At 38.4% G+C, this 24,720-nt stretch overlaps 1 protein-coding gene across 5 annotated transcripts in view; it reads right to left on the reverse strand.

Annotated features, from left to right (window-relative positions):
* SLC25A21 (solute carrier family 25 member 21) overlaps window positions 1-24,720 on the reverse strand; it is a 567,550-nt gene that overhangs the window by 144,071 nt on the left and 398,759 nt on the right. For 3 of the 5 annotated variants that reach the window (XM_066277782.1, XM_066277784.1, XM_066277785.1), the window contains exon 3: window positions 6,842-6,925. The exons of the other annotated variants lie outside the window; for them this stretch is intronic. In XM_066277782.1, the coding sequence (XP_066133879.1) occupies window positions 6,842-6,925 (84 nt within the window). The remainder of the gene's footprint in view (window positions 1-6,841; window positions 6,926-24,720) is intronic. 5 annotated transcript variants of the gene reach the window in all.

A 24,720-nucleotide genomic window follows, 5' to 3' on the forward strand; every position in this document is an offset into this window, starting at 1 on the left:
AAAACCATCCTCAGATGCCATTAAAGAAGAGAAAATCGAATATCATGGATACAAAAGAAAGAGAGGTAACACAGAGAGATGAGGAAAAATCTATGGAGAAAAAATTTAAGATATTGGAAACCTTGGAGTTAAATGACAGAGAATTTAAAATAGAAATTCTAAAAATACTCAGAGATATACAAGAAAACACAGAAAGGCAATTTAGGGAGCTCAGAAAACAACTAGATGAACACAAAGAGTATATCTCCAAGGAAATTGAAACCATAAAAACAAATCAAACAGAGATGAAAAACTCAATTCATGAGCTGAAAAATGAGGTAACAAGCTTAGCTAATAGAACAGGCCAGATAGAAGAGAGGATCAGCGAAATAGAAGACAAGCAACTTGAGGCTCAACAAAGAGAAGAAGAAAGAGATTCAAAAATTAAAAAAAATGAAATAGCCCTACAGGAATTATCTGACTCCATCAAAAAGAATAACATAAGAATAATAGGTATATCAGAGGGAGAAGAGAGAGAAAATGGAATGGAGAACATACTCAAACAAATAATAGATGAGAACTTCCCAAGCCTCTGGAAAGAAATAAAACCTCAAATTCTAGAAGCAAACAGAACTCCAAGTTTTCTTAACCCCAACAAACCTACTTCAAGGCACATCATAATAAAATTGGCACAAACCAACTGCAAAGAAAAAATTCTCAAGGCAGCCAGGGAAAAGAAGAATACAACATATAAAGGAAGGCCCATTAGATTATCATCAGATTTCTCAACAGAAACTCTACAAGCTAGAAGAGAGTGGACCCCAATATTTAAAGTCTTGAAAGAGAGGAACTTTCAGCCACGAATACTATACCCATCAAAGCTAACCTTCAAATATGAAGGAGAAATAAAAACATTCACAGATACAGAAAAGATGAGAGAATTTATCACCAGAAAACCCCCACTCCAGGAAATACTAAAGGGGGTTCTCCAATCAGATACAAAGAATAAAAAAACAACAACAACAAAGCCACAAGTAAAAGCTCCAAGAAGAACATAACAAAACCAACTTTAAACTGTGACAACAATAAGAAAGGGGGGGAGAGGATGAAGATTAACAGTGGCAAAGGGCGATGGAGGGCAAAAGTACTCACAAAATAGTTCACTACAATGAACAGGGTAGGGACCCTTTTCATTACTTAATGGTAACCACCATTGAAAAAACCACCACAGAAGCACATGATTTAAAAAAGATAGCAACAGAGGAAAGATGTATGGAACACAACCAAATAAAAACAAAAGATAGAAAAACGAAAGAGAAGAATCAAACAAGGCACAAAACTAACAGAAAGCAATCTATAAAATGGCAATGAGGAACTCACAAGTGTCAATAATTACACTAAATGTAAATGGATTAAATTCACCAATAAAAAGGCACAGAGTAGCCGAATGGATCAAAAAAGAAAATCCAGCTGTATGCTGCCTACAAGAAACTCATCTAAGTAACAAGGATAAAAACAAATTCAAAGTGAAAGGCTGGAAAACAATACTCCAAGCAAATAACATCCACAAAAAAGCAGGCGTAGCAATACTCATATCTGATGATGCTGACTACAAGACAGCAAAAGTACTCAGAGACAAAAATGGCCATTTCATAATGGCTAAGGGGACACTGAATCAAGAAGACATAACAATTCTTAATATATATGCACCAAACCAAGGAGCACCAAAATATATAAGACAGCTACTTATTGACCTTAAAACAAAAACTGACAAAAATACAATCATACTTGGAGACCTCAATACACCGCTGACGGCTCTAGGTCGGTCATCCAAACAGAGAATCAACAAACACATAGTGGCCTTAAACAAAACACTAGAGCACCTGGATATGATAGACATCTACAGGACATTTCATCCCAAAGTGACTGAGTATACATTTTTCTCCAGTGTACATGGATCATTCTCAAGAATTGACCATATGCTGGGCCACAAAAACAACATCAGCAAATTCAGAAAAATTGAAGTTGTACCAAGCATATTTTCTGATCATAAAGCCTTGAAACTAGAATTCGACAGCAAAAAAGAGGGAAAAAATCCCACAAAAATGTGGAAACTAAACAACATACTTTTAAAAAATGAATGGGTCAAAGAAGAAATAAGTGCAGAGATCAAAAGATATATACAGACAAATGAAAATGATAATACGACATATCAGAATCTATGGGATGCAGCAAAAGCAGTGATAAGAGGGAAGTTCATATCACTTCAGGCATATATGAACAAACAAGAGAGAGCCCAAGTGAACCACTTAACTTCCCACCTTAAGGAACTAGAAAAAGAAGAACAAAGACAACCCAAAACCAGCCGAAGAAAGGAGATAATAAAAATCAGAGCAGAAATAAATGAAATAGAGAACAGAAAAACTATAGAAAAAATTAATAGAACAAGGAGCTGGTTCTTTGAAAAGATCAACAAAATTGACAAACCCTTGGCAAGACTTACCAAGGAAAAAAGAGAAAGAACTCATATAAACAAAATCCAAAATGAAAGAGGAGAAATCACCACGGACATCGTAGCTATACAAAGAATTATTGTAGAATACTATGAAAAACTTTATGCCACTAAATTCAACAACCTAGAAGAAATGGATAAATTCCTAGAACAATACAACCTTCCTAGACTGAGTCAAGAAGAAGCAGAAAGCCTAAACAGACCTATTAGTAGAGAAGAAATAGAAAAAACATTAAAAACCTCCCCAAAAATAAAAGTCCAGGCCCAGACGGCTATACCAGCGAATTTTATCAAACCTTCAAAGAAGACTTGGTTCCTATTCTACAGAAAGTCTTCCAAAAAATTGAAGAAGAAGCAATACTTCCAAACACATTTTATGAGGCAAACATAACCCTTATACCAAAACCAGGTAAGGATGGCACAAAAAAAGAAAACTACAGACCAATATCTCTAATGAATACAGATGCTAAAATACTAAACAAAATACTAGCAAATCAAATACAACAACATATTAAAAAAATAATACATCATGATCAAGTGGGATTCATCCCAGAATCTCAAGGATGGTTCAACATACGTAAAACGGTTAACGTAATTACACCATATCAACAAAATAAAGAACAAGAACCACATGATATTATCAATAGATGCAGAAAAGGCTTTTGATAAAATACAACACAATTTTATGTTTAAGACTCTCAACAAAATGGGTATAGAAGGAAAATATCTCAACATGATAAAGGCCATATATGATAAACCATCAGCTAACATCATACTAAATGGCACAAAACTGAAGGCTTTCCCCCTTAAATCAGGAACAAGACAGGGTTGTCCACTCTCTCCACTGTTATTTAATGTGGTACTAGAGGTTCTTGCCACAGCAATCAGACAAGACAAAGAAATAAAAGGCATCCATATCGGAAAAGAAGAAGTAAAGGTATCACTTTTTGCAGATGATATGATCCTATACATCGAAAACCCCAAAGAATCCACAAAAAGACTTCTAGAAAAAATAAGCCAATACAGTAAGGTCGCAGGATACAAAATTAACATACAGAAGTCAATAGCCTTTCTATATGCCAACAATGAAACATCTGAGAATGAACTCAAAAGAATAATCCCCTTCACGATTGCAACAAAAAAAATAAAATACCTAGGAATAAACATAACAAAGAATGTAAAGGACTTATACAATGAAAACTATAAACCATTGTTAAGGGAAATCTAAAAGACATTATGAGATGGAAGAATATACCTTGTTCTTGGTTAGGTAGAATAAATATAATCAAGACGGCCATATTACCCAAAGCTATATACAAATTTAATGCAATTCCCATCAAAATTCCAATGACATTTTTTAAAGAAATGGAGCAAAAAATAATCAGATTTATATGGAACTATAAAAAGCCCCGAATAGCCAAAGCAATCCTAAAGAAAAGGAATGAAGCTGGGGGCATTACAATACCTGACTTCAAACTCTATTATAGGGCCACGACAATCAAAACAACATGGTATTGGCAAAAAAATAGACACTCAGACCAATGGAACAGAATAGAAAGCCCAGAAATAAAACCACATATATATAGTCAAATAATTTTTGATAAAGGGGCCAACAACACTCAATGGAGAAAAGAAAGCCTCTTCAACAAATGGTGCTGGGAAAACTGGAAAGCCACATGCAAAAGAATGAAGCTGGACTACAGTTTGTCCCCCTGTACTAAAATTAACTTAAAATGGATCAAAGATCTAAACATAAGACCTGAAACAATAAAGTACATAGAAGAAGACATAGGTACCAAACTCATGGACCTGGGCTTTAAAGAGCATTTTATGAATTTGACTCCACAGGCAAGAGAAGTGAAAGCAAAAATTAATGAATGGGACTACATCAGACTAAGAAGTTTTTGTTCAGCAAGAGAAATTGATAACAAGATAAACAGACAGCCAACTAATTGGGAAATGATATTTTTAAACACCTGCTCAGATAAGGGCCTAATATCCAAAATATACAAAGAACTCATAAAACTCAACGACAAACAAACAAACAATCCAATAAAAAAATGGGAAGAGGATATGAACAGACACTTCTCCCAGGAAGAAATACAAATGGCCAACAGATATATGAAAAGATGCTCATTTTCTTTAGTTATTAGAGAAATGCAAATCAAAACTGCAATGAGATACCACCTCACACCTGTTAGACTAGCTATTATTAACAAGACAGGTAATAGCAAATGTTGGAGAGGTTGTGGAGAAAAAGGAACCCTCATCCACTGTTGGTGGGAATGTAAAGTAGTACAACCATTATGGAAGAAAGTATGGTGGTTCCTCAAAAAACTGAAAATAGAACTACCTTATGACCCAGCAATCCCTCTACTGGGTATATACCCCAAAAACTCAGAAACATTGACTTGTAAAGACACATGCAGCCCCATGTTCATTGCAGCATTGTTCACAGTGGCCAGGACATGGTAACAACCAAAAAGCCCATCAATAGATGACTGGATAAAGAAGATGTGGCACATATACACTATGGAATACTACTCAGCCATAAGAAATGATGACATTGGATCATTTATAGCAAAATGGTGGGATCTTGATAACATTATACGGAGTGAAATAAGTAAATCAGAAAAAAACAGGAACTGCATTTTTCCATACGTAGATGGGACATAAAAGTGAGACCAAGAGACATTGATAAGAGTGTGGTGGTTACGGGGGGAGGGGGGAGAGGGAGAGGAAAGGGGGAGGGGGAGGGGCACAAAGAGAACTAGATAGAGGGTGACAGGACAATCTGACTTTGGGTGATGGGTATGCAACATAATTGAACTTTAAGATAACCTGGACATATTATCTTTGAATATATGTATCTTGATTTACTGATGTCACCCCATTAAAAATAAATACAAGAAAAAAAAGAAAAAAGAAAAAAAAAAAAGTACCGGGGGTGGGGGTGGGGAGGGGGATATAGGGGAGAGATGGAGGAGGGGTGGGGTGAAAGGTGTAAAGAGGGACAGATATAAGTTGTCGGAAAATGAACTGACTTTGGGTGATGGGTACACAACATAATCAACAGTTCAAATGCTATAGAAATGTTTATGTGAAACCTAGCTACTCTTCTTGATCAATGTCATTCTGTTAAATTTAGTTTTCTAAATAAAATTTTAAAAAAGTAACATCAAGATATCACAAAGAAAGACAGACAAATATAGTCACAAAATTACAATCTTCAAAAAATACAAATGTCTGAAAGGTGTAGGACACTGTAGTTATAAGACAAATGACAAGTTATGAAAAATATTTGCATTCCCAAGTCAAAAGATTAGCACCTATAACAATATACTGAGCTCCTACAAATCATTAAAAAAATATAACCTAAGAGAAATGGATAAAGGACACAAATAAGCAACTCACAAAAGAAATTATACTTTATGACATAAAGATGCTTAATTCAAATTACTTCAAAGGAATATTATTAAAACTTTTTCATTTTTTACCTATTATATTAGGAATAAGAGATAGATGTGAGTAGAAGATACACCAAATAATGGTTGACAATGTCCAGTGTTTGAGAGGATGTGAAAAAATGAAAACTCAAATTCTAGTCAAACAGACCTAGACTTGAGTCCCAGCTCCATGATCCCCAGATATATAAATATTATAAACTTCTCTGAGTCTTGGTTTCTTTATCGATCCACCTGGGATGGCTCTTAATAGAACTGAACCCATAGAGTTATAAGGATTCCTAGTACATGATGAGGCTAAATACACTAATTATCACTATTGTTATCATCATTTTTGTATAATTATTTTCAACCAATTCTCTTATGAAAACAACTTCGAAAAGCAAATCTAATATTCTTTGGTTGATTATGCTAAAGTCTTTAACTGAATCTATGCATCAAAGACAAGTTTTGCTTATATAAATGTTCTATTTATTTGTTCATCTAATAGGATAATGAATTTGACACATCAATTTCTGACATAAATCAGCTTTCATTGAATATTCATGAACCACAATGCAAACAAGGAACACATCTGGGCAGTATAGTTTGGAATCAAAATAAGGAACTATGATGTTTACATAATCCCAGTTACTGAGAACTCTAAAAAGAAACAGAAATTGTCCTCTAGTTATCAAACTAACTATTAATATCATTTTTATGATAAGTTTTATTGTATACATATTTAATTTTCAATTACATTATCAGGAACAACTTAAAAATCTAGAAAGGCACCCCTTTAAACATTTTCCCCTAATAAGAAAGGAAACAATTCAAAATAAAAAAACATGTTATGTAATAATATATTTAAATCTCTCTATCAACATATGCTTAGAACCATACATACCCTTCTGTTCGGAAAATTGTTCGAAAGCTGTCTCCTAAACTTTTATAACTGTTTGGATCAGTTGAACATCGCTGAATCTGGAACCTAAAACAAAACCAAACAAAAAAAATTACACGTTAAGGATTTTGCCAAATGGTTTTTCTCATTTTTCAAAGTCTTAGGAAACTCAGCCTTTTCAGATTAATCCAAAATATTCTCTCGTTTTTGTCATAGAATTTATTGATGTATTTTTATATAGCCTTCACCTTATTTTATAACCTTTATTTTTTTTTTATTTTTATTTTTTTAATAAATTTTTATTAATGGTAATGGGATGACATTAATAAATCAGGGTACATATATTCAAAGAAAACATGTCTAGGTTATTTTGTCATCAAATTATGTTGCAAACCCCTCGCCCAAAGTCAGATTGTCCTCCGTCACCCTCTATCTAGTTCTCTGTGCCCCTCCCCCTCCCCCTAACTCTCTCCCTCCCTCCCTCCCATGTCCTCCCTCCCCCCCCACCCTTGGTAACCACCACACTCTTGTTCATGTCTCTTAGTCTCATTTTTATGTTCCACCAATGTATGGAATCATGTAGTTCTTGTTTTTTTCTGATTTACTTATTTCACTCCTTATAATGTTATCAAGATCCCACCATTTTGCTGTAAATGATCTGATGTCATCATTTCTTATGGCTGAGTAGTATTCCATAGTGTATATGTGCCACATCTTCTATTGAAGGGCTTTTTGGTTGTTTCCATGTCTTGGCCACTGTGAACAGTGCTACAATGAACATGGGGCTACATGTGTCTTCACGTATCAAAGTTTCTGAGGTTTTGGGGTATATACCCAGTAGAGGGATTGCTGGGTCATAAGGTAGTTCTATTTTCAGTTTTTTGAGGAACCACCATACTTTCCTCCATAATGGTTGTACTACTTTACAGTCCCACCAACAGTGAATGAGGGTTCCTTTTTCTCCACAGCCTCTCCAACATTTGCTATTACTCGTCTTGTTGATAATAGGTAATCTAACAGGAGTGAGGTGGTATCTCATTGTAGTTTTGATTTGCATTTCTCTAATAACTAATGAAGCTGAGCATCTTTTCATATATCTGTTGGCCATTTGTATCTCTTCCTGGGAGAAGTGTCTGTTCATGTCTTCTTCCCATTTTTTTATTGGATTGTTTTTTTGTTTGTTGTTGAGTTTTATGAGTTCTTTGTAAATTTTGGATATTAGGCCCTTATCTGAGCTGTCGTTTGAAAATATCAGTTCCCATATAGTTGGCTGTCTGTTTATTTTGATATCAGTTTCTCTTGCTGAGCAAAAACTTTTAATTCTGATGTAGTCCCATTCATTTATCTTTGCCTTCACTTCTCTTGCCATTGGAGTCAAGTTCATAAAATGTTCTTTAAAACCCAGGTCCATGATTTTAGTACCTATGTCTTCTTCTATGTACTTTATTGTTTCATGTCTTATATTTAGGTCTTTGATCCATTTTGAATTAATTTTAGTACACGGGGACAGGCTGTAGTCGAGTTTCATTCTTTTGCATGTGGCTTTCCAGTTTTCCCAGCACCATTTGTTGAAGAGGCTTTCTTTTCTCCATTGTGTGTTGTTGGCCCCTTTATCAAAGATTATTTGACCATATATATGTGGTTTTATTTCTGGGCTTTCTATTCTGTTCCATTGGTCTGAGTGTCTATTTTTTGCCAATACCATGCTGTTTTGATTATCGTGGCCCTATAATATAGTTTAAAGTCAGGTATTGTAATGCCCCCAGCTTCATTCTTTTTCCTTAGGATTGTTTTGGCTATTCGGGGTTTTTTATAGTTCCATATAAATCTGATGAGTTTTTGTTCCATTTCTTTAAAAAATCTCATAGGGATTTTGATGGGAATTGCATTAAATTTGTATATTGCTTTGGGTAATATGGCCATTTTGATTATATTTATTCTTCCTATCCAAGAACAAGGAATATTTTTCCATCTCATTGTATCTTTTTCGATTTCCCTTAACAATGCTTTGTAATTTTCATTATATAGGTCCTTTACGTTCTTTGTTATGTTTATTCCTAGGTATTTTATTTTTTTTGTTGCAATCGTGAAGGGGATTATTTTTTTGAGTTCGTTTTCTAATATTTCATTGTTGGCATATAGAAAGGCTATGGACTTTTGTATGTTAATTTTGTATCCTGCGACCTTACTGTATTGGTTTATTGTTTCTAATAATCTTTTTGTGGTGTCCTTCGGGTTTTCGATGTATAGGATCATATCATCAGCAAAAAGTGATAGCTTTACTTGTTCTTTTCCGATATGGATGCCTTTTATTTCTTTGTCTTGTCTGATTGCTCTGGCCAGAACTTCTAGCACCACGTTGAATAAGAGTGGAGAGAGTGGACAACCCTGTCTTGTTCCTGATTTAAGGTAGAAAGTCCTCAGTTTTATGCCGTTTAATATGATGTTGGCTGATGGTTTATCAACCTTTAAAATTATTATATTTCACTGTACTTTAATAGAAACTAAAACAGGTTTTTTTCTTCCATCTGTTTCTTTGCCAGACAGATGCACCCTGAGGCATTTATGCTTTTTTCTTTTGTGAAAAGCATACACAGATGTCACAGATTGTCTTAATGTATAACTCAGAAATCTGAAGATGCATATGAAACAAAGAAGTAGCTCTATTTTGTATCTTAATTAGGGCTCTTTGATGGTAATTTAACACACAGGTTAAGAATACAGAGCAGCGATTGTAGCCTCATTCTGATCCTGATTGTAAATTTGGAGTTCATCCTGGTGAACCCAAGCCTGTGCTAGAGCAAGAGTTGGCACTGTATTGTGATGCAGTTTACTCTCACTGCTTCATGAAGGAGCAGAGATGGTCGCTGTGGGTCAGGGGTCCCCAAACTTTTTACACAGGGGGCCAGTTTACTGTCCCTCAGACCGTTGGAGGGCCAGACTATAAAAAAAAAACTATGAACAAATTCCTATGCACACTGCACATATCTTATTTTAAAGTAAAAAAACAAAACGGGAACAAATATATTTAAAATAAAGAACAAGTAAATTTAAATCAACAAACTGACCAGTATTTCAATGGGAACTATGGGCCTGCTTTTGGCTAATGAGATGGTCAATGTGCCCCTCTCACCACCAATGAAAGAGGTGCCCCTTCTGGAATTGCGGCGGGGGCCGGAAAATGGCCTCAAGGGGCCGCATGCAGCCCGTGGCCATAGTTTGGCGACCCCTGCTGTGGGTAGTTCAGTCTACCTGGGTCTTTATGCAGAAGTACAATGCTCTGCATACAGTTGGTGCTCAATACAAATGTGTCCATTTAAAATGCTAAATTCTTTTTTCTTCTTCTCTTTGGGTATGATCATACATCTTGGAACTCTAACCTTCAAAATGTGGAAGTTTTCAGTGTGAGGGTCTTAATTTCCTCACTTTACTTTTATATAGCCTTTACCCTGGGGTTTGTTTCTAAAGAGATTTAGGAAAAGTGCTCTCATTTCCCCACACCCCAGTTGTTCTCTGTATTTGAATTTCTTTATTCCACCTACTCTGAGTGTTTAACTTCCTTGTTCCAATTTTGAAGGAAGGCCCTATTCCTGTTCATACTGCCTCTTCAATTTTACCAAGCATTTAAAAAATAATTTTCAAAAGCACCTCTAATGTTGCCTACATTGAGATACTTTTTTTCCCTCAGATTGTTAGATTTATGATAGGAACATGACTTCTACCTCTAAGAGTGATTTATTCTATAGTTCTAGGCCCTGGGGAATTATGCTGAAAACTGACACATATATCACAGAAGACAGTGAATGATTTACTTTGAAGTGGTAGGGCATATGAGTGAAACAGTATATAATAAGATTGGAAAGAGAGGCTGGCTTACATCTGATTTTGTCAAGTGGAGAGTTGTTGAATATTATTGTTTAGGAGACTAGCTTTTCTGAAATGCGGGAGCTAAGTCTTCCAGCAGACTGCTTGGCACATTTAAATCCTTAAAAAGTATTTAGTGCTTGAGTGGGTGTATTAGAATGAGAGTATGGAGGGCAGAACTCGAAAGCAATACAATAGTCGAAGTGAAGATAATAGTGTCAGAATATGTATGACGGCAATAAAAAATGAAACAAAAGGAATGAACCTGAAAAATGATACATTTAACACGGGCACCTCTTGAGCCTTGTCAAACCAGCAAGTAATACTACACAGCCCTAGATCTACTATTGTCAAAGTTGCAAATGTCATATTCATCTTCATACTTGTTGTGTCAAACTTATACCTGTATTAGCATGATAGTATTTAGAAGGTTAGTTTGTAAGCAAAAACCATACCTCTGAAACTTCAATTGATTGGAGCTTATCAGAAGATACTAGATCAGAACTTTTTTTTTTTTCTGAAGTTGGAAACAGGGAGGCAAACAGATTCCCGCATGCGCCCGACCAGGATCCACCCGGCATGCCCACCAGGGGGCGATGCTCTGCCCATTTGGGGCGTCGCTCTGTTGCGATCAGAGCCACTCTACTGCCTGAGGCAGAGGCCATGGAGCCATCCCCAGCGCCCAGGCCTACTCTGCTCCAATGGTGCCTCGGCTGCGGGAGGGGAAGAGAGAGAGAGGAAGGAGAACAGGAAGGGTGGAGAAGCAGATGGGCACTTCTCCTGTGTGCCCTGGCCAGGAATCAAACCCGGGACTCCTGCACGCCAGGCCGATGCTTACCACTGAGCCAACCGGCCAGGGCCTAGACCAGAACATTTAAACTAGTGTGAATCCAGACATACATTTGGTGTGTGCATTATCACTGGCCAAGAAGACTCAGCAAGCAGTTCTGTCTAGAATCAAGAACGTGGTTTGATGGTTAAGTAGATGGACCATGGACTTGGTATTTCTGGACTACTGCATGTAGATGGGATAACACAAGCTCCGTTTCTTTGTTTGCACGTGTGTAACCTACATTCATTGCTGAGTATGAAACATTTTCTTATTTCTAGCTGGGAAGTCCAAGAGTGTTCTCTACTCTTTTAAGAAAATAATTTAAAATGGTTTTATATATTATAAAAGTGTTATATGCTCATAGATTTTTCTCATAATAGCTATAATAATTCTTATTAAGTTAATTTACCTCAGTCAAAATACTTTCTAGATGCTTTTCTCCCAAGTTACAAGTATTCTAAAAATATTTGTCATATGAAATAAGATGTTACAGGTTTTTCAAAAACCCAAGACATTATCTCTCAAGAAGCACAGTAAATAGGTGAGAAAAAAATTAATAATATAAGGGAAAAACAGCTGAAATGTCAAGTAGCAACAGCACCACATTGCCCAGGTGTTCGTCAGAGGAGCAGTTACTGCTCCCTGAGGAGACCAGGAAGGATTTCAGGAAGGAGAAGGGATTTGAGCTGGTCCTGTAGGATTTACGGAAGCAAAAGAGCAAGCCAGGAGGCAGCTTTTCAGGTGGGAGAGGAGAAAAACAAAGCCCATGAGGAAAAAGTGTCCTTTCAAGCAAGTGAAGGAAAAGCTCCCCCACCGTGGGAACCTCCCAGGTTTGCCTCAGGACAGGAATGATGGCACTCTGCTGGTGGTTTTCAGTTGCTCAGAGCTACTTCCTTGACCTGAGAGGGTTAGAGGAGGACATTTACAAGATAAAATATAGGCCAGTTGTTTTTCTTCTGTTCCTCAGCTAAGCACTTCAGCTAACTCTGTGTGGCCGTTTCAGTTATGTGACTCTGCTCCTAGAAGGGTCTGTGAAAGAGTCAGCAAGGGGACCTAATGCCTGGGAACTGTCCTGCTGCGCCGAAGACATCAGCCTCATCTGCTGTCTGCACGCGTGGGTAAGGTGGGTCTTCTGGCAGCTTAAACAAAGACAAATACAGAGGATAGTTATTTAATAATTAACTAGTTTTCTAACCTGGCCATTGGAAGTCTAAGCACTTCACTTACCAGTTGCAATTTCTTTCTTTTTTTCAGAATCCAACAGATGGTATTTCCAAATCACTATTTATTAAGCTGATAAGAGGTCTTGAACATTTACTATATATTAGGCACTCCACTATTTGAGGCATTATGAAGAAATAAGACATAATCCTACTGTTTAGAAGCTTAAAGTTAAGATAAGTTTGGTGCCAATAGATTATTATATGCAAGCAATAATGTTGGTGAACAGAATCTGATGTCAGCCAATGACTTTTTATAGTTACTGAATAAACAAATGTATCACTCTCACTGGAGACAATCTCCTCTCTATGAGTGGCTGTGGCCGACAGAAAACAGTATGATGCAGAGACACTGGAGGGAAGAAGGAAAAAGGGAGGGATCTCTTTGGGCTAGATAACTGGGATTAAACTTTACCCATCCACATTAGAACCGGCAACAAAGACAGTCAGTGGAATCCTTGAGGAGTGTTCCATGTAGAGGCTGACTGTCTGATGAATAATGCTATGTTAATTACAAACAGGAGTGACAACATCCAAATAGCATTACATGAGGAGAGTCCACAAGTGCCTTGTTGAGCAGTACAACAGGAAAGACAGGCATGGTAAATACTAATTACTCAGGAAGGCCTCCCTGCCATTCTCTACTGCTTATGCAGCTGAAGGTCCCATGAAACAGGCTAAGGCAAAAATAGCTGCCTCTTCTTTTTTTTTTTTTACAGAGAGAGAGTCAGAGAGAGGGATAAACAGGGACAGACAGACAGGAACGGAGAGAGATGAGAAGCATCCATCTTCAGTTTTTCGTTGTGATACCTTAGTTGTTCATTGTTTGCTTTCTCATACGTGCCTTCACCACAGGCCTTCAGCAGACCGAGTAACCCCTTGTTGAACCCAGCGACCTTGGGTTCAAGCTGGTGAGCTTTTGCTCAAACCAGATGAGCCCGCGCTCAAGCTGGCGACCTCGAGGTCTCGAACCTGGGTCCTCTGCATCCCAGTCCGACGCTCTATCCACTGCACCACCACCTGGTCAGGCAACTGCCTCTTCTATTGTACATTGCACTCACTGCTTGTCTACACATTGCAGAGATAGTACATGCAGTATTTAGTTCCACTACACATGACTTATTGTGATCACAGAGTTATCAGTTTATCTGTTTCAAGTTGATATAATTATAGTGCATTTTGGTCATTCATGTAAAGCAGCTACTTCCTTTCTCCTTTCTACTACATTTCAGCAGCTGAAAAGGTTTCTCTTTTGGAGTGAAGTTTTATATCAGCATCTTCCAAGCTGTATTCTGTGCTAACAAATTCCCTCTTGTGCTTTGGGGAGATAATTTTCTAGTTACATAATACTACTCTTTGTAGAATTACAAAGGCAAAGTCCTACTACTTTTGATTGTATTTGGAAAAAAAGGTTGGACTTTTCCATTGTCCTAATAAAAACAGCTTAGACATATCTGGAATCTCCATCTGAGTAATTTCTTTTATTAAAAGGAAAAATTGCTGCCAAACTGACAAATTGGACAATGAAGTACAACATTCAAGAAACATTTAGTGTCTGACATCCAGTCAGAATAAAACACAAGGGAAAGGGGGATGCCAAGATGGCAAGGGAGTAGGTGGATGGACATTCCACTTGTCTTCTCCCAGGACCAAATTGGAGTTATAACTAAATTTAAGAACAATCATCCTGAGAAACCAACTTCAGACTAAATGAAGAGGAATCCATCATCAAGGATCACAGAAAAAGCCACACCGAGACTGGTAGGAAAGGCGAAAACGAGGAAAGGGCTGCTGGCTTCCAGGAGCAAGCGGGTGGAAGGTCTGGAGGGACTCTCACTGTGGGGACGGTTGCCCTAAGAGGGGAGGATCCTCAGCCCAGGCCAGTGCCCCAGCCTAGAGCCCTAGAACCTTGTAGAGGGGCCTAGTTTGGCAGTGAAAAGAGCCAAGGTTCCTGCCCACGAGAAAGAGATGGAGCTCTCGGATATGCAGGCTCTATCTTAATGGGCCAGCACAGAAAATTTCATTCATAGCCACTTACCCGGGGCTCTTGTGAGGAAGGGCTGAGAAGACTAGAGCTGCAACAAGAGTGTGAAATTGGGAGACTTGGGGAGAGATGTAATGGGGGACGGCCACCAGATCCCCGGTGCTGAGTCACTCTCCAGTACTGCAGTTGCCTTCTGCCTTGGGTGGAGAAGTCCCCTCCATGCAGCATCAGCCTGGGGAGAAGCAACTGCCCCACCCTCAGGAGTCTCTCCTGCCCCAATCATAGAGACTGGGTCAGACTGAGAAGTAAGCAGCCTTGGTGAGGAAGCACAGGGCATGACAGTGACACAGTTGTCTGGTGTCAAGGCCGGAGCTTTCCCCCTCACTTTCCCAATAATATGATTGGTGCTTCCACCTCAAGGGAGACTCCCTAGTAACTGTCTGGACTGTGGGCAGACCAAATTGTTTAGTTTTAGAGCTCATACCCACTGGACTCCTGGGGGCCACACAATACTGAGGTCTGAAAAAATTTAGGAAAGACTGACAACTGGGGCCCTGGGGTGGGAGCCATACCTGCCATCTTTCCTTATCCCTAAATTTCCCCAATATCTAGACTCTACCAGCATTTTTTCAGTGGCCAAACTCTTCAACAAGCAGCCAGCAGACAGGAGCACCAGGAGGCAGGTGGATTCAGGGAAACTTGGGCCTTTTGCTGACCTTCCCTCAGGCCTAGTGTGGGTAAAAGCCAGCTTTGATGTGTAGCTTTGCCCTTCCATGTGAACCTAAGCCCAGTAGAGGCGGCCACAAACTCTGGTTTGATTATAGCTCCAAACAGGTTGCTGAGGGCCAGTCACCGGCAGTGTCTTACACTGGTCTGTGCTGGGTTCCCTCCTTAGAGACCCAGAAGCAACACTTCCTGTGACTAGCTATGAACAACATCAGAGCAGCACCCAACTACCATCACTAGCAGCATATCTAAAGGGACAGCTCATTAGACAGCAAACCCAGCTGAGGTGAATTCTGCTTTCTGTTGTCAACACCTGCACAGCAGCTCACAATGCATTAGCCAAAGTAGAACTTCACAATCAGCCAGGCCAAGTGCCAAATATCCTGCCCCGCTGGGCTAACTTCCACAGAGGGAAGGGAGAGAGGGTTAGGGCACAGACATTCAAAGTGTGAGTTCCTTGGAGCCTACTGTTGGGTCAAGGGGCTTAGCGACCTTTCAGAGGGGCACAATCAGCTACAGTGGAAGACTCTCTCAATATTCCTCCCTAAGACCAGGGGCTCCCCAGCTGAAAGAACTTCTGCAGAGGGGACTGTAGGCCCCACCCACCTGAACCTGCTGCTCATCTCGCCGGGGAGAAATGGAGTTGCAGTATCCAGCAGTGGCTGATGGATTAGGCTCTGAGGTAGGGGCTGCTTTCCCCATACTGAACTACTGACCAAGAGACCCCTGATTACAATTAACAATGTAATCCAGACCTCAGCTGCCCTAATCTACCAAGCTTGTAACCTGTGGAGGGGTTGGTGGGGTGAGGCCAGTCTGAGCCCACACTACAGTCTTTCTACAGAAGACTCTGTGGGAAGACCAGGCAACTGCAAGAGGAGGTGTAGCAGCTAAAAAATGGAGGCAAATCTTAAGGAGCTTGGGCCCTTTCACAGAGTTTCTGTCAGCTCTAAGCAGGAGGAAGCTGATCCTTATACACAGGTTGTCCCCTCCCACACTATCCAGGCACAGAAAACACAGATACAAACAGTGAATAGAGGGGTAGCTGAAGACAGGTAGCTCACAGTGGGTTATAAACAATGTCTGACATCAACTTGTACCTGAACCACACCCAATAGGACCCAGAACCAACAAAACCAGTAGTGAGTGGCATACTACATCTATGGTAGACTCAAATAGCCACACAAACAGCACACCCAAAGAAGGAGTCCAGCAGGCGCCAGACCCTGCAGAGAATAACTACACTCCATAGGACAGACACTGCACTGCATCTAATACATGTGATCAGGGTTGACCTTTAAAGCTGGCCAGCCTGAGGGATTAATTCCACCCATAAAAGGGCCAACAGCATTCAAGACTCACATACTACAGGGGGGTAAATATAACCCTCAAGAAACATTCCTAGATCAAGGAGTTTGGAGGGTAGTACCACTGAGTTCATCTTCCTCATAAAGATGTCACAATAAATTTGGGAGTCAGAGCAGAGCTAATAACATAGACAAAATGAGCAGACAAAGAAATATGACCCAAATCTTGTTGACGTGAATCAACAAGAGAAATCCTCAGGAAGAGAATTAAATAAAATGAAAGTAACCAAATGATCAGACACAGAGTTTAAAGTAATGGTGATTAGGATGCTCAAGGATCTTAGAGTAAGAATGAATGATCACAATGAGAACTTAGTAAGCATTAAAAAGGACATTAAAACCATAGAAAAGAACCAGCCAGGAATGTCAAATACAATATCTGAAATAAAGATTGCACTAGAAGGCATCAACAACAGGTTGGATAAAGCAGAGGATCGAATCAGCAATTTAGAGAACAAGGTAAATGTAAGCACAGAAGTAGAGCAGCAAAAAAAGGAGGTTCAATAAGGCTGAGGGAACTCTAAGAGACCACTGAGACAACATGAAGAAAAACAACATCTGCATTATAGAGATTCCTAAAGGAGAAGAGTATGAACAAGGGACAGAGAACTTGTTTAAAAAAATTATAGCTAAAGACTTCCCTAAATTGATGAAGGAAAAAGTCACAAAAGTTCAAGAAGTACAGAGAATCCTATCAAAGATAAACTGAAAGATGCCTACACCAATACACATCATAATTAAAATGCCAAAGATTATAGACAAAAAAAGAATATTAAAAGCTACAAGAGAAAAGCAATTATCCACAAAAAAGCCCCATAAGGCTGACATATGACTTCTCAACAGAAACACTTCAGGCCAGAGGGATGGCAAGAAATTATTCAAATATACAGGAGTTCATTACCACAAACCCAGTACTGCAAGAAATGTTAAAGGGCTTGCTATAAGAAGAGGAAAGAAAAAAAGAAATAAAGAGAAAGAGGATTATAGGTTTAAAGAATAAAATGGCAATAAATAAGTATATATCAATTATAACCTTAAATGTAAATGAATTAAATGCTCCAATCAGAGACAGATTTAACGGCAAGTGCACTGGGCGTGTACCCTGGGGCCCACAAAAACCCAACTTTATACTTTTTTCTAATGACCAGGGACCTAATATTTTGTTCTGTGCCCAGGACCTCAACCAACCTTAATCTGCCTCTGGCTCCAATAAAAAGACATAGGGTAGCTGCATGGATAAGAAAGCAAGACCTATATATATGCTGTCTATGAGTGACCCACATCAGAACAAAAGATACACATAAACTGAAAGTAAATGGATGGAAAAATATTCCATGCAAATGGAAATTTAAAAAGGAAAAAAAAAAGCTAGGGTAGCAATACTTATATCTGACAAAACATCTTTTAAAACAAAGGCTATAGCAAGGGACAAGAAGGTCACCACATAATGATAAAGGGAGCAGTCCAACAGGAGGATATAACCATTGTAAATACTTATGTGCCTAATATAGAATCACCTAAATATTTATATATAAAGCAGCCCTGGCTGGTTGGCTCAGTGGTAGAGCATTGCCCAGCATGTGGAAGTCCCAGGTTCAATTCCCAACCAGGGCACACAGGAGAAGCGTCCACCTGCTTCTCCACCCTTCCCCCTCACCTCTCTCTCTGTCTCTCTCTTCCCCTCCCACAGCCAAGGCTCCACTGGAGCACAGTTGGCCAGGGTGCTGAGGATGGCTCCATAGCCTCCATCTCAGGTGCTAGAATGGTTCTGGTTGCAATGGAGCAGCGCTCCAGATGGGCAGAGTATTGTCCCCTGGTGGGCATGCCAGGTGGATCCCGGTCGGGTGCATGCAGGAGTCCATCTCTCTGCCTTGCCTCCCCATTTCTCACCTCAGGAAAAAATAAAAAAATATATATATATGGCAGATTTTGATGGACATAAGGGCATAGGGGAGAGATATACAGCAATACAATAACAGTAGGAGATTTTAATGCCTCACTAACATTAATGGATAGATCCTCTAGACAGAAAATCAACAAAGAAACAGTGGCCTTAAATGACACACTAGATCAACTGGATTTAATTGATATCTCAAAAACATTTCACCCCAAAGCAGCAGAATCTGCATTCTCTTCGAGTGTTCATGGTACATTTTCTAAGACAGACCACATGTTAGGACAGAAAACAAGTCTCAATAAATTTAAGAAGATTGAAACCATATTAACCATCTTCTCTGACTACAATGGCATCAGACTAGAAATCAATTACAATAAAAAAACTGAAAAACATTCAAACACTAGGAGGCTAAATAGCATGTTATTAAATAACAAATAGGTTAACAATGAGATTGAGGATGAAATAAAAATTTCCTGAAAACAAATAAAAATGAACATATATAACCCTCAAATTTATGAGATACAGTGAAAGTAGTCCTGAGAAGGAAGTTGATGGTATTTCAGACACAACTTAAGAAACAAGAAAAATCTCAAGTAAACAATCTAACCCTGCACCTAAAAGAACTAGGAAAGAATAACCAACAAAGCCCAGAGGAAGTAAAAGGAAGGAAATAATAAAGATCAGATCAGAAATAAGTGACATAGAGGCCAAATAAACAGTACAAAAGATCAATGAAACTAAGAGCTGGTTCTTTGAAAAGGTAAACAAAATTGATGAATCTTTAACCAGACTCATCAAGAAGAAAAGAGAGAGGACTCGAATAAATAAAATCAGAAATTAAAGAGGAGAAGTAACAATTGACATCACAGAAATACAAAGGATTATAAGAAAATACTATGAAGAACTATATGCCAAAAAATTGGACAAACAGGGTGAATGAATAATTTCCTAGAAACATACAATCTGGAAAAACTGAATCTGGAAGATTCAGAAAACTTGAGTAGACTGATTACAACAAATGAAATGGAAAGTTATCAAAAAACTCCCAGTAAACAAAAGTCCTGGACTGGATGGCTTCACAGGCAAATTTTACCAAACATTCAAAGAAGAACCAACATTTATCCTTTTCAAGCTATTCCAAAAAATTCAAGAGGAGGGAAGACTTCCAAGCTCATTTACAAGGCATGCATTATCCTAATTCCAAAACTAGGTGAAGACACTACAAAGAACAAAAACTATAGACCAATATCCTTGATTAACACAGATGCTAAAATTCTCAACAAAATATTAGCAAATTGGATCTAGCAACACTTTAAAAAGATTATAAAACATGATAAAGTAGATTTTTTCCAGGGAGGCAAGGCTGGTACAATGCTCACAAATCAATAAATATGATTCATCACATAAACAAAATGGAGAATAAAAATCCCATAATTTTACTAAGAGATACATAAAAACCATTTGATAAAACCCAGCACCCATTTATGATCAAAACTCTCAGCAAAGTGGGAATACAGGGAACATATCTCAACATGATAAAGGCCATCTATGACAAACCGACAACCAACATCATACTCAATGGATAAAAATTAAAAGCAATCCCCTTAAGATGAAGAACAAGGCAGGGGTGCCCCTTTCACCCTCTTATTCAACATAGTCCTGGAAGTCCAAGCCACAGCAATTAGACAAGAAGAAGAAATAAAAGGCATCCAAATTGGAAAAGAAGTAAAACTATCATTATTTGCAGACAATATGATATTGTATATAGAAAACCCTAAAGTCTCAGCCAAAAAACTACTAGATCTGATAAATGAATTCAGCAAAGTGGCAGAATATACAATTAATATTCAGAAATGAGTGGCATTTTTATACACCGATAATAAACTGTCAGAGAAATTAAGTAAACAATCCCATTCACTATTGTAACAACAACAACAAAAAAGTACCTAAGAATAAATTTAACCAATGAGGTAAAAGACTTGTACTCAGAAAGTTATAAGACACTGAAAAAGGAAATCAACAAAGATAAAAACAAGTGAAAGGATATACCATATTCATGAATGGGAAGAATTAACAGCATTAAATAGTCCATACTACCCAAAGCAATTCTTGTTAAAAAACCAATGGCATACTTCACAGATCTAAAAATATTCCAAAAATTTATATGGAACCAAAAAAGAACCCAAATAGCCTCAGCAATCTTAAAAATGAAGAAGAAAGTGGGAGGTATCACACTTCCTGATATCGTTATACTACAAGGCTACTGTACTCAAAACAGCCTGGTACTGGCATAAGAACAGGCATACAGATCAATGGAACAGAATAGAGAACCCAGAAATGAACCCATTCCTTTATGGTCAATTAATATTTGTCAAAAGAGGCAAGTGTATACAGTGGAGTAAAGACAGTCTCCTTAACAAAAGGTGTTGGGAAAATTAGACAGGTGCATGCAATAAAATGAAACTAGACCACCAACTTACACCATTCACAAAAATAAATTCAAAATGGATAAAAAACTTAAATATAAGTTGCAAAACCCTATAAATCCTGGAATAAAACATAGTAGAGTCTCAGACATCTCTTATAGCAATATCTTTGTCAATATATCTCTTTGGGCAAGTGAAATAAAGTACAAAATAAAAAAATGGGACTATACCAAACTAAAAAGCTTTTGCACAGTGAAAGACACCACTAACAAAATAAAAAGACAACCCACACAATGGGAGAACATATTCTCTGATATGTCTGATAAGGGATTAATAACCAAAATTTATAAAGAACTTCTAAAACTCAACACCAGGAAGGTAAACAATCCAATTAAAAAATGGGCAAAAGGATTCAATAGATACTTCTCCAAAGAGGGCATATAGATGGCCAATAGGCATATGAAAAAATGCTCAATGTCACTAATCATTAGAGAGATGCAAATTAAAACCATAATGAGATATGACTTCACACCTGTCAGAATGGCACTCATTAACAAATCAACAAACAACAAGTGCTGGTGAGGGAGTGGAGAAAAGGGAACCCTCCTGCACTGCTGGTGGGAATGCAGGCTTGTGCAGCTACTGTGGAGAACTGTATGGGGTTTCCTCAAAAAATTAAAAATGGAACTGCCTTTTGACCCAGCTATCCCAGGTCTAGAATATATCCTAAGAATCCCAAAACATTAATTCAATAGAAGATATGCACCGCCATATTTATTGCAGCATTTTTTACAATAGCCAAGGTCTGGAAACAGCCCAAGTGTCCATCAGTGGACGAGTGGATAAAAAAGCTGTGGTACATTTATACCAGTGGAATAGTACATGACCATAAAAATGAAGGAAATTTTACCTTTTGCGACAGCATGGATGGACCTGGAAATTATTATGCTAAGTGAAGTAAGCCAGGAAGAGAAAGACAAATATCATATGATCTCACTTACATGTGGAATGTAATGAACACAATAAACTGAGGAACAAAATAGAAACAGAGGCAGGGTCACAGGGAACAGATGGACAGCTGTCAAAGGGAAAGGGGGTAGAGGGGATGGGATTAAAGGAGGTGAAGGGATTATACACACATAATGCATAGATACAGACAACAGGGTAGCAAGTCCCAGAAGGAAAGGGGGATGGAGTTAGGAGGAGTGAAGAGCAAATGGGTAAATGAGAATGGAAAGAGACTTTGCATGGAGAATGGGGGGCAGGATGCAGTGGGCAGAGGGTGTCATATTGAGTAGGACACTTGAAACCATGTCAACACAGTAAATTAAAAATAAATTTTAAAAACCACACAATGGAATGGAGCGTGGCTCAAAAGCTACACTCTACTGCCCAGAGGCCAGCAGTCCTGTCAGCCATGATACCAGGGCACACAGCCCTACACTCCCTGCAAATGTATAAGAACTGCTCTGTCAGGGCAAGAAAGGGGTGCTTAACGGTTACAAAAGAAAAAATTTAAAAGCTAGAGAATGATCTCACTCCCTAAAATAATTTTCTCTAACCCAGTTAGAGCCATGACTGCAGCATTTCCCACCAACTCAATTGTGTGCTCAGTAATGATACCAGATTTTAAACTGGTCTGTTGTTGATTCTCAGGACAGTTAGAATGCCACTTCAGGCATTCAGCTTGTTAGAACACTTAAGCTATGGCCAGAAAAGAGCCACGTCTGTAATTAGTACAGTGGCTGTGCTGCTTTACAAGCCATGGGATGAGGTTGTTTGAAAATTCCAAAATCACAAAGTAATTTTGTAATCTACCATATTCTTTAAAAATACTGATGTCAGATGGAGTCTATTCTTGGTAGTAAAGCCTTTAGGACCCCCCACCCCCAACACATGCACACACACATATGTATATATGTATGTATACATGTATATGTAATTTATATATTTGTATGAAGGGCAGCACTTAAATGGCAAAAATCAGATTAGGGTAGACCATGAGATTTGTCCTGAAGCTATATTTGCATAGGATGCACTCTGCTTTTTACTTAGATCAGATGATCATTTGTGGTGCTTTAGGGAAGGAATGGAGATTTGGGGGTGACGGTGGGGCAAAAGCCAGACCAAGCCATCCCTGTGACACTGCCACTAATCTTTTTATATTTTTATCTTTTCTTTTTTTTAAGTGATAGGAGGGGAGATAGTGAGACAGACTCCTGCATGGTCCTTGACCAAGATCCACCTGGCAACCCTCTTCTAGGACCGATGCTTAAATCAATTGAGCTATCCTTAGAGCCTGAGGCTGACACTTGGACCAACCGAGCTACTGGCTGTAGGAGGGAAAGAGGGAGAGAAGGGGGAGAGGGATGAGGGAAAAGCAGTTGGTCATTTCTCATGTATGCCCTGACAGAGATTGAATCCTGGATATCTATATACCAGGCTGATGCTCTATCCACTGAGCAAACCAGCCAGGACCACTGCCACTAATCTTGACCAAAGCAGTGAGACAGGTCAAGTTTATTTTTAGCATCACATCTGGATAATTTTCCAGTTCAATAGTATTCTTGTGCTACTTCCCCTATTCAACCCTGCACTCAGAAAAGTACTTACATCAATAATTTTTCCTTTTTGTGGCTTTTAATTTGATATAGTATACTGTTTCTCTCAGAACTTGTCCCTGTTAAAGAGACTTCAGCTACCAAAGATGATGCAGGAAGACTTGGTTTTTGTTTAGGGTGGGTATGCAGAGGACCTTTACTAACCCAAACAGTCCTAAATGGCACATTTTTTTTTCCTGAGTGGAATTTTATGTTACCATAATGCACTGGGCTTCATAAAAATAACACCTTTGTGTCAAAGGAGGTGAGGCACTTTGGGGAACTGAAACAGACTAAGAGCCACCAGCTATGACTCTAATGTTGTCACCAATAAATAGCAATCACTGGTGAAATCTGTAATTTAATATCTTGTTGCCTTTCTCCTAGCAGTCAAGTAGGACAGCAGAAATTAGAGGACACTTTGGCTTTGAAGGGACAGTGACCCAGGCAATATTTGAGTTTGTTAGTCATAGAAGAGAAGAGAGATTTCATTCTGTTTTGTAAAGCCCAAAGTGGGGACTGCTAATAAAAATTACTCACTAACGATAAGTGGTGATGCACCCTAATGGAGCTCCCTGCAGAGATCTTCGTAAATGTGGAATGAACAAAGATTATTAATAATTACAGGAATGCTACATGTGCTCCTTAATAAACACTTAGAAAACCCACTAATGAATCTGAGATTAACAGACTAAAGGTTTGCAATTACAGAACACATTAAAAGGATAACTGTAGAAAGATTAAATAAAGATTTTAATTCACTGTAATTAGCCAATCTGACCAAATAAGATGCTACTTCTAAGGAGTATGTTTGTTTTCTTACTGGTTGATTGAGCATGGTCAAAATCAGACTGAACATGCAAAGGCACATCTAAATTTTTGAAATTTAGGTGTACACACCCACTCAACAAACTCCGAGGAAAGGCCTTAGAAAGCACATCTTTAGAAAAATTCCCATCATGTATA

The sequence above is a fragment of the Saccopteryx bilineata genome, chromosome 4 (genome assembly GCF_036850765.1).
Source record: "Saccopteryx bilineata isolate mSacBil1 chromosome 4, mSacBil1_pri_phased_curated, whole genome shotgun sequence".
NCBI lineage: Eukaryota > Metazoa > Chordata > Mammalia > Chiroptera > Emballonuridae > Saccopteryx > Saccopteryx bilineata.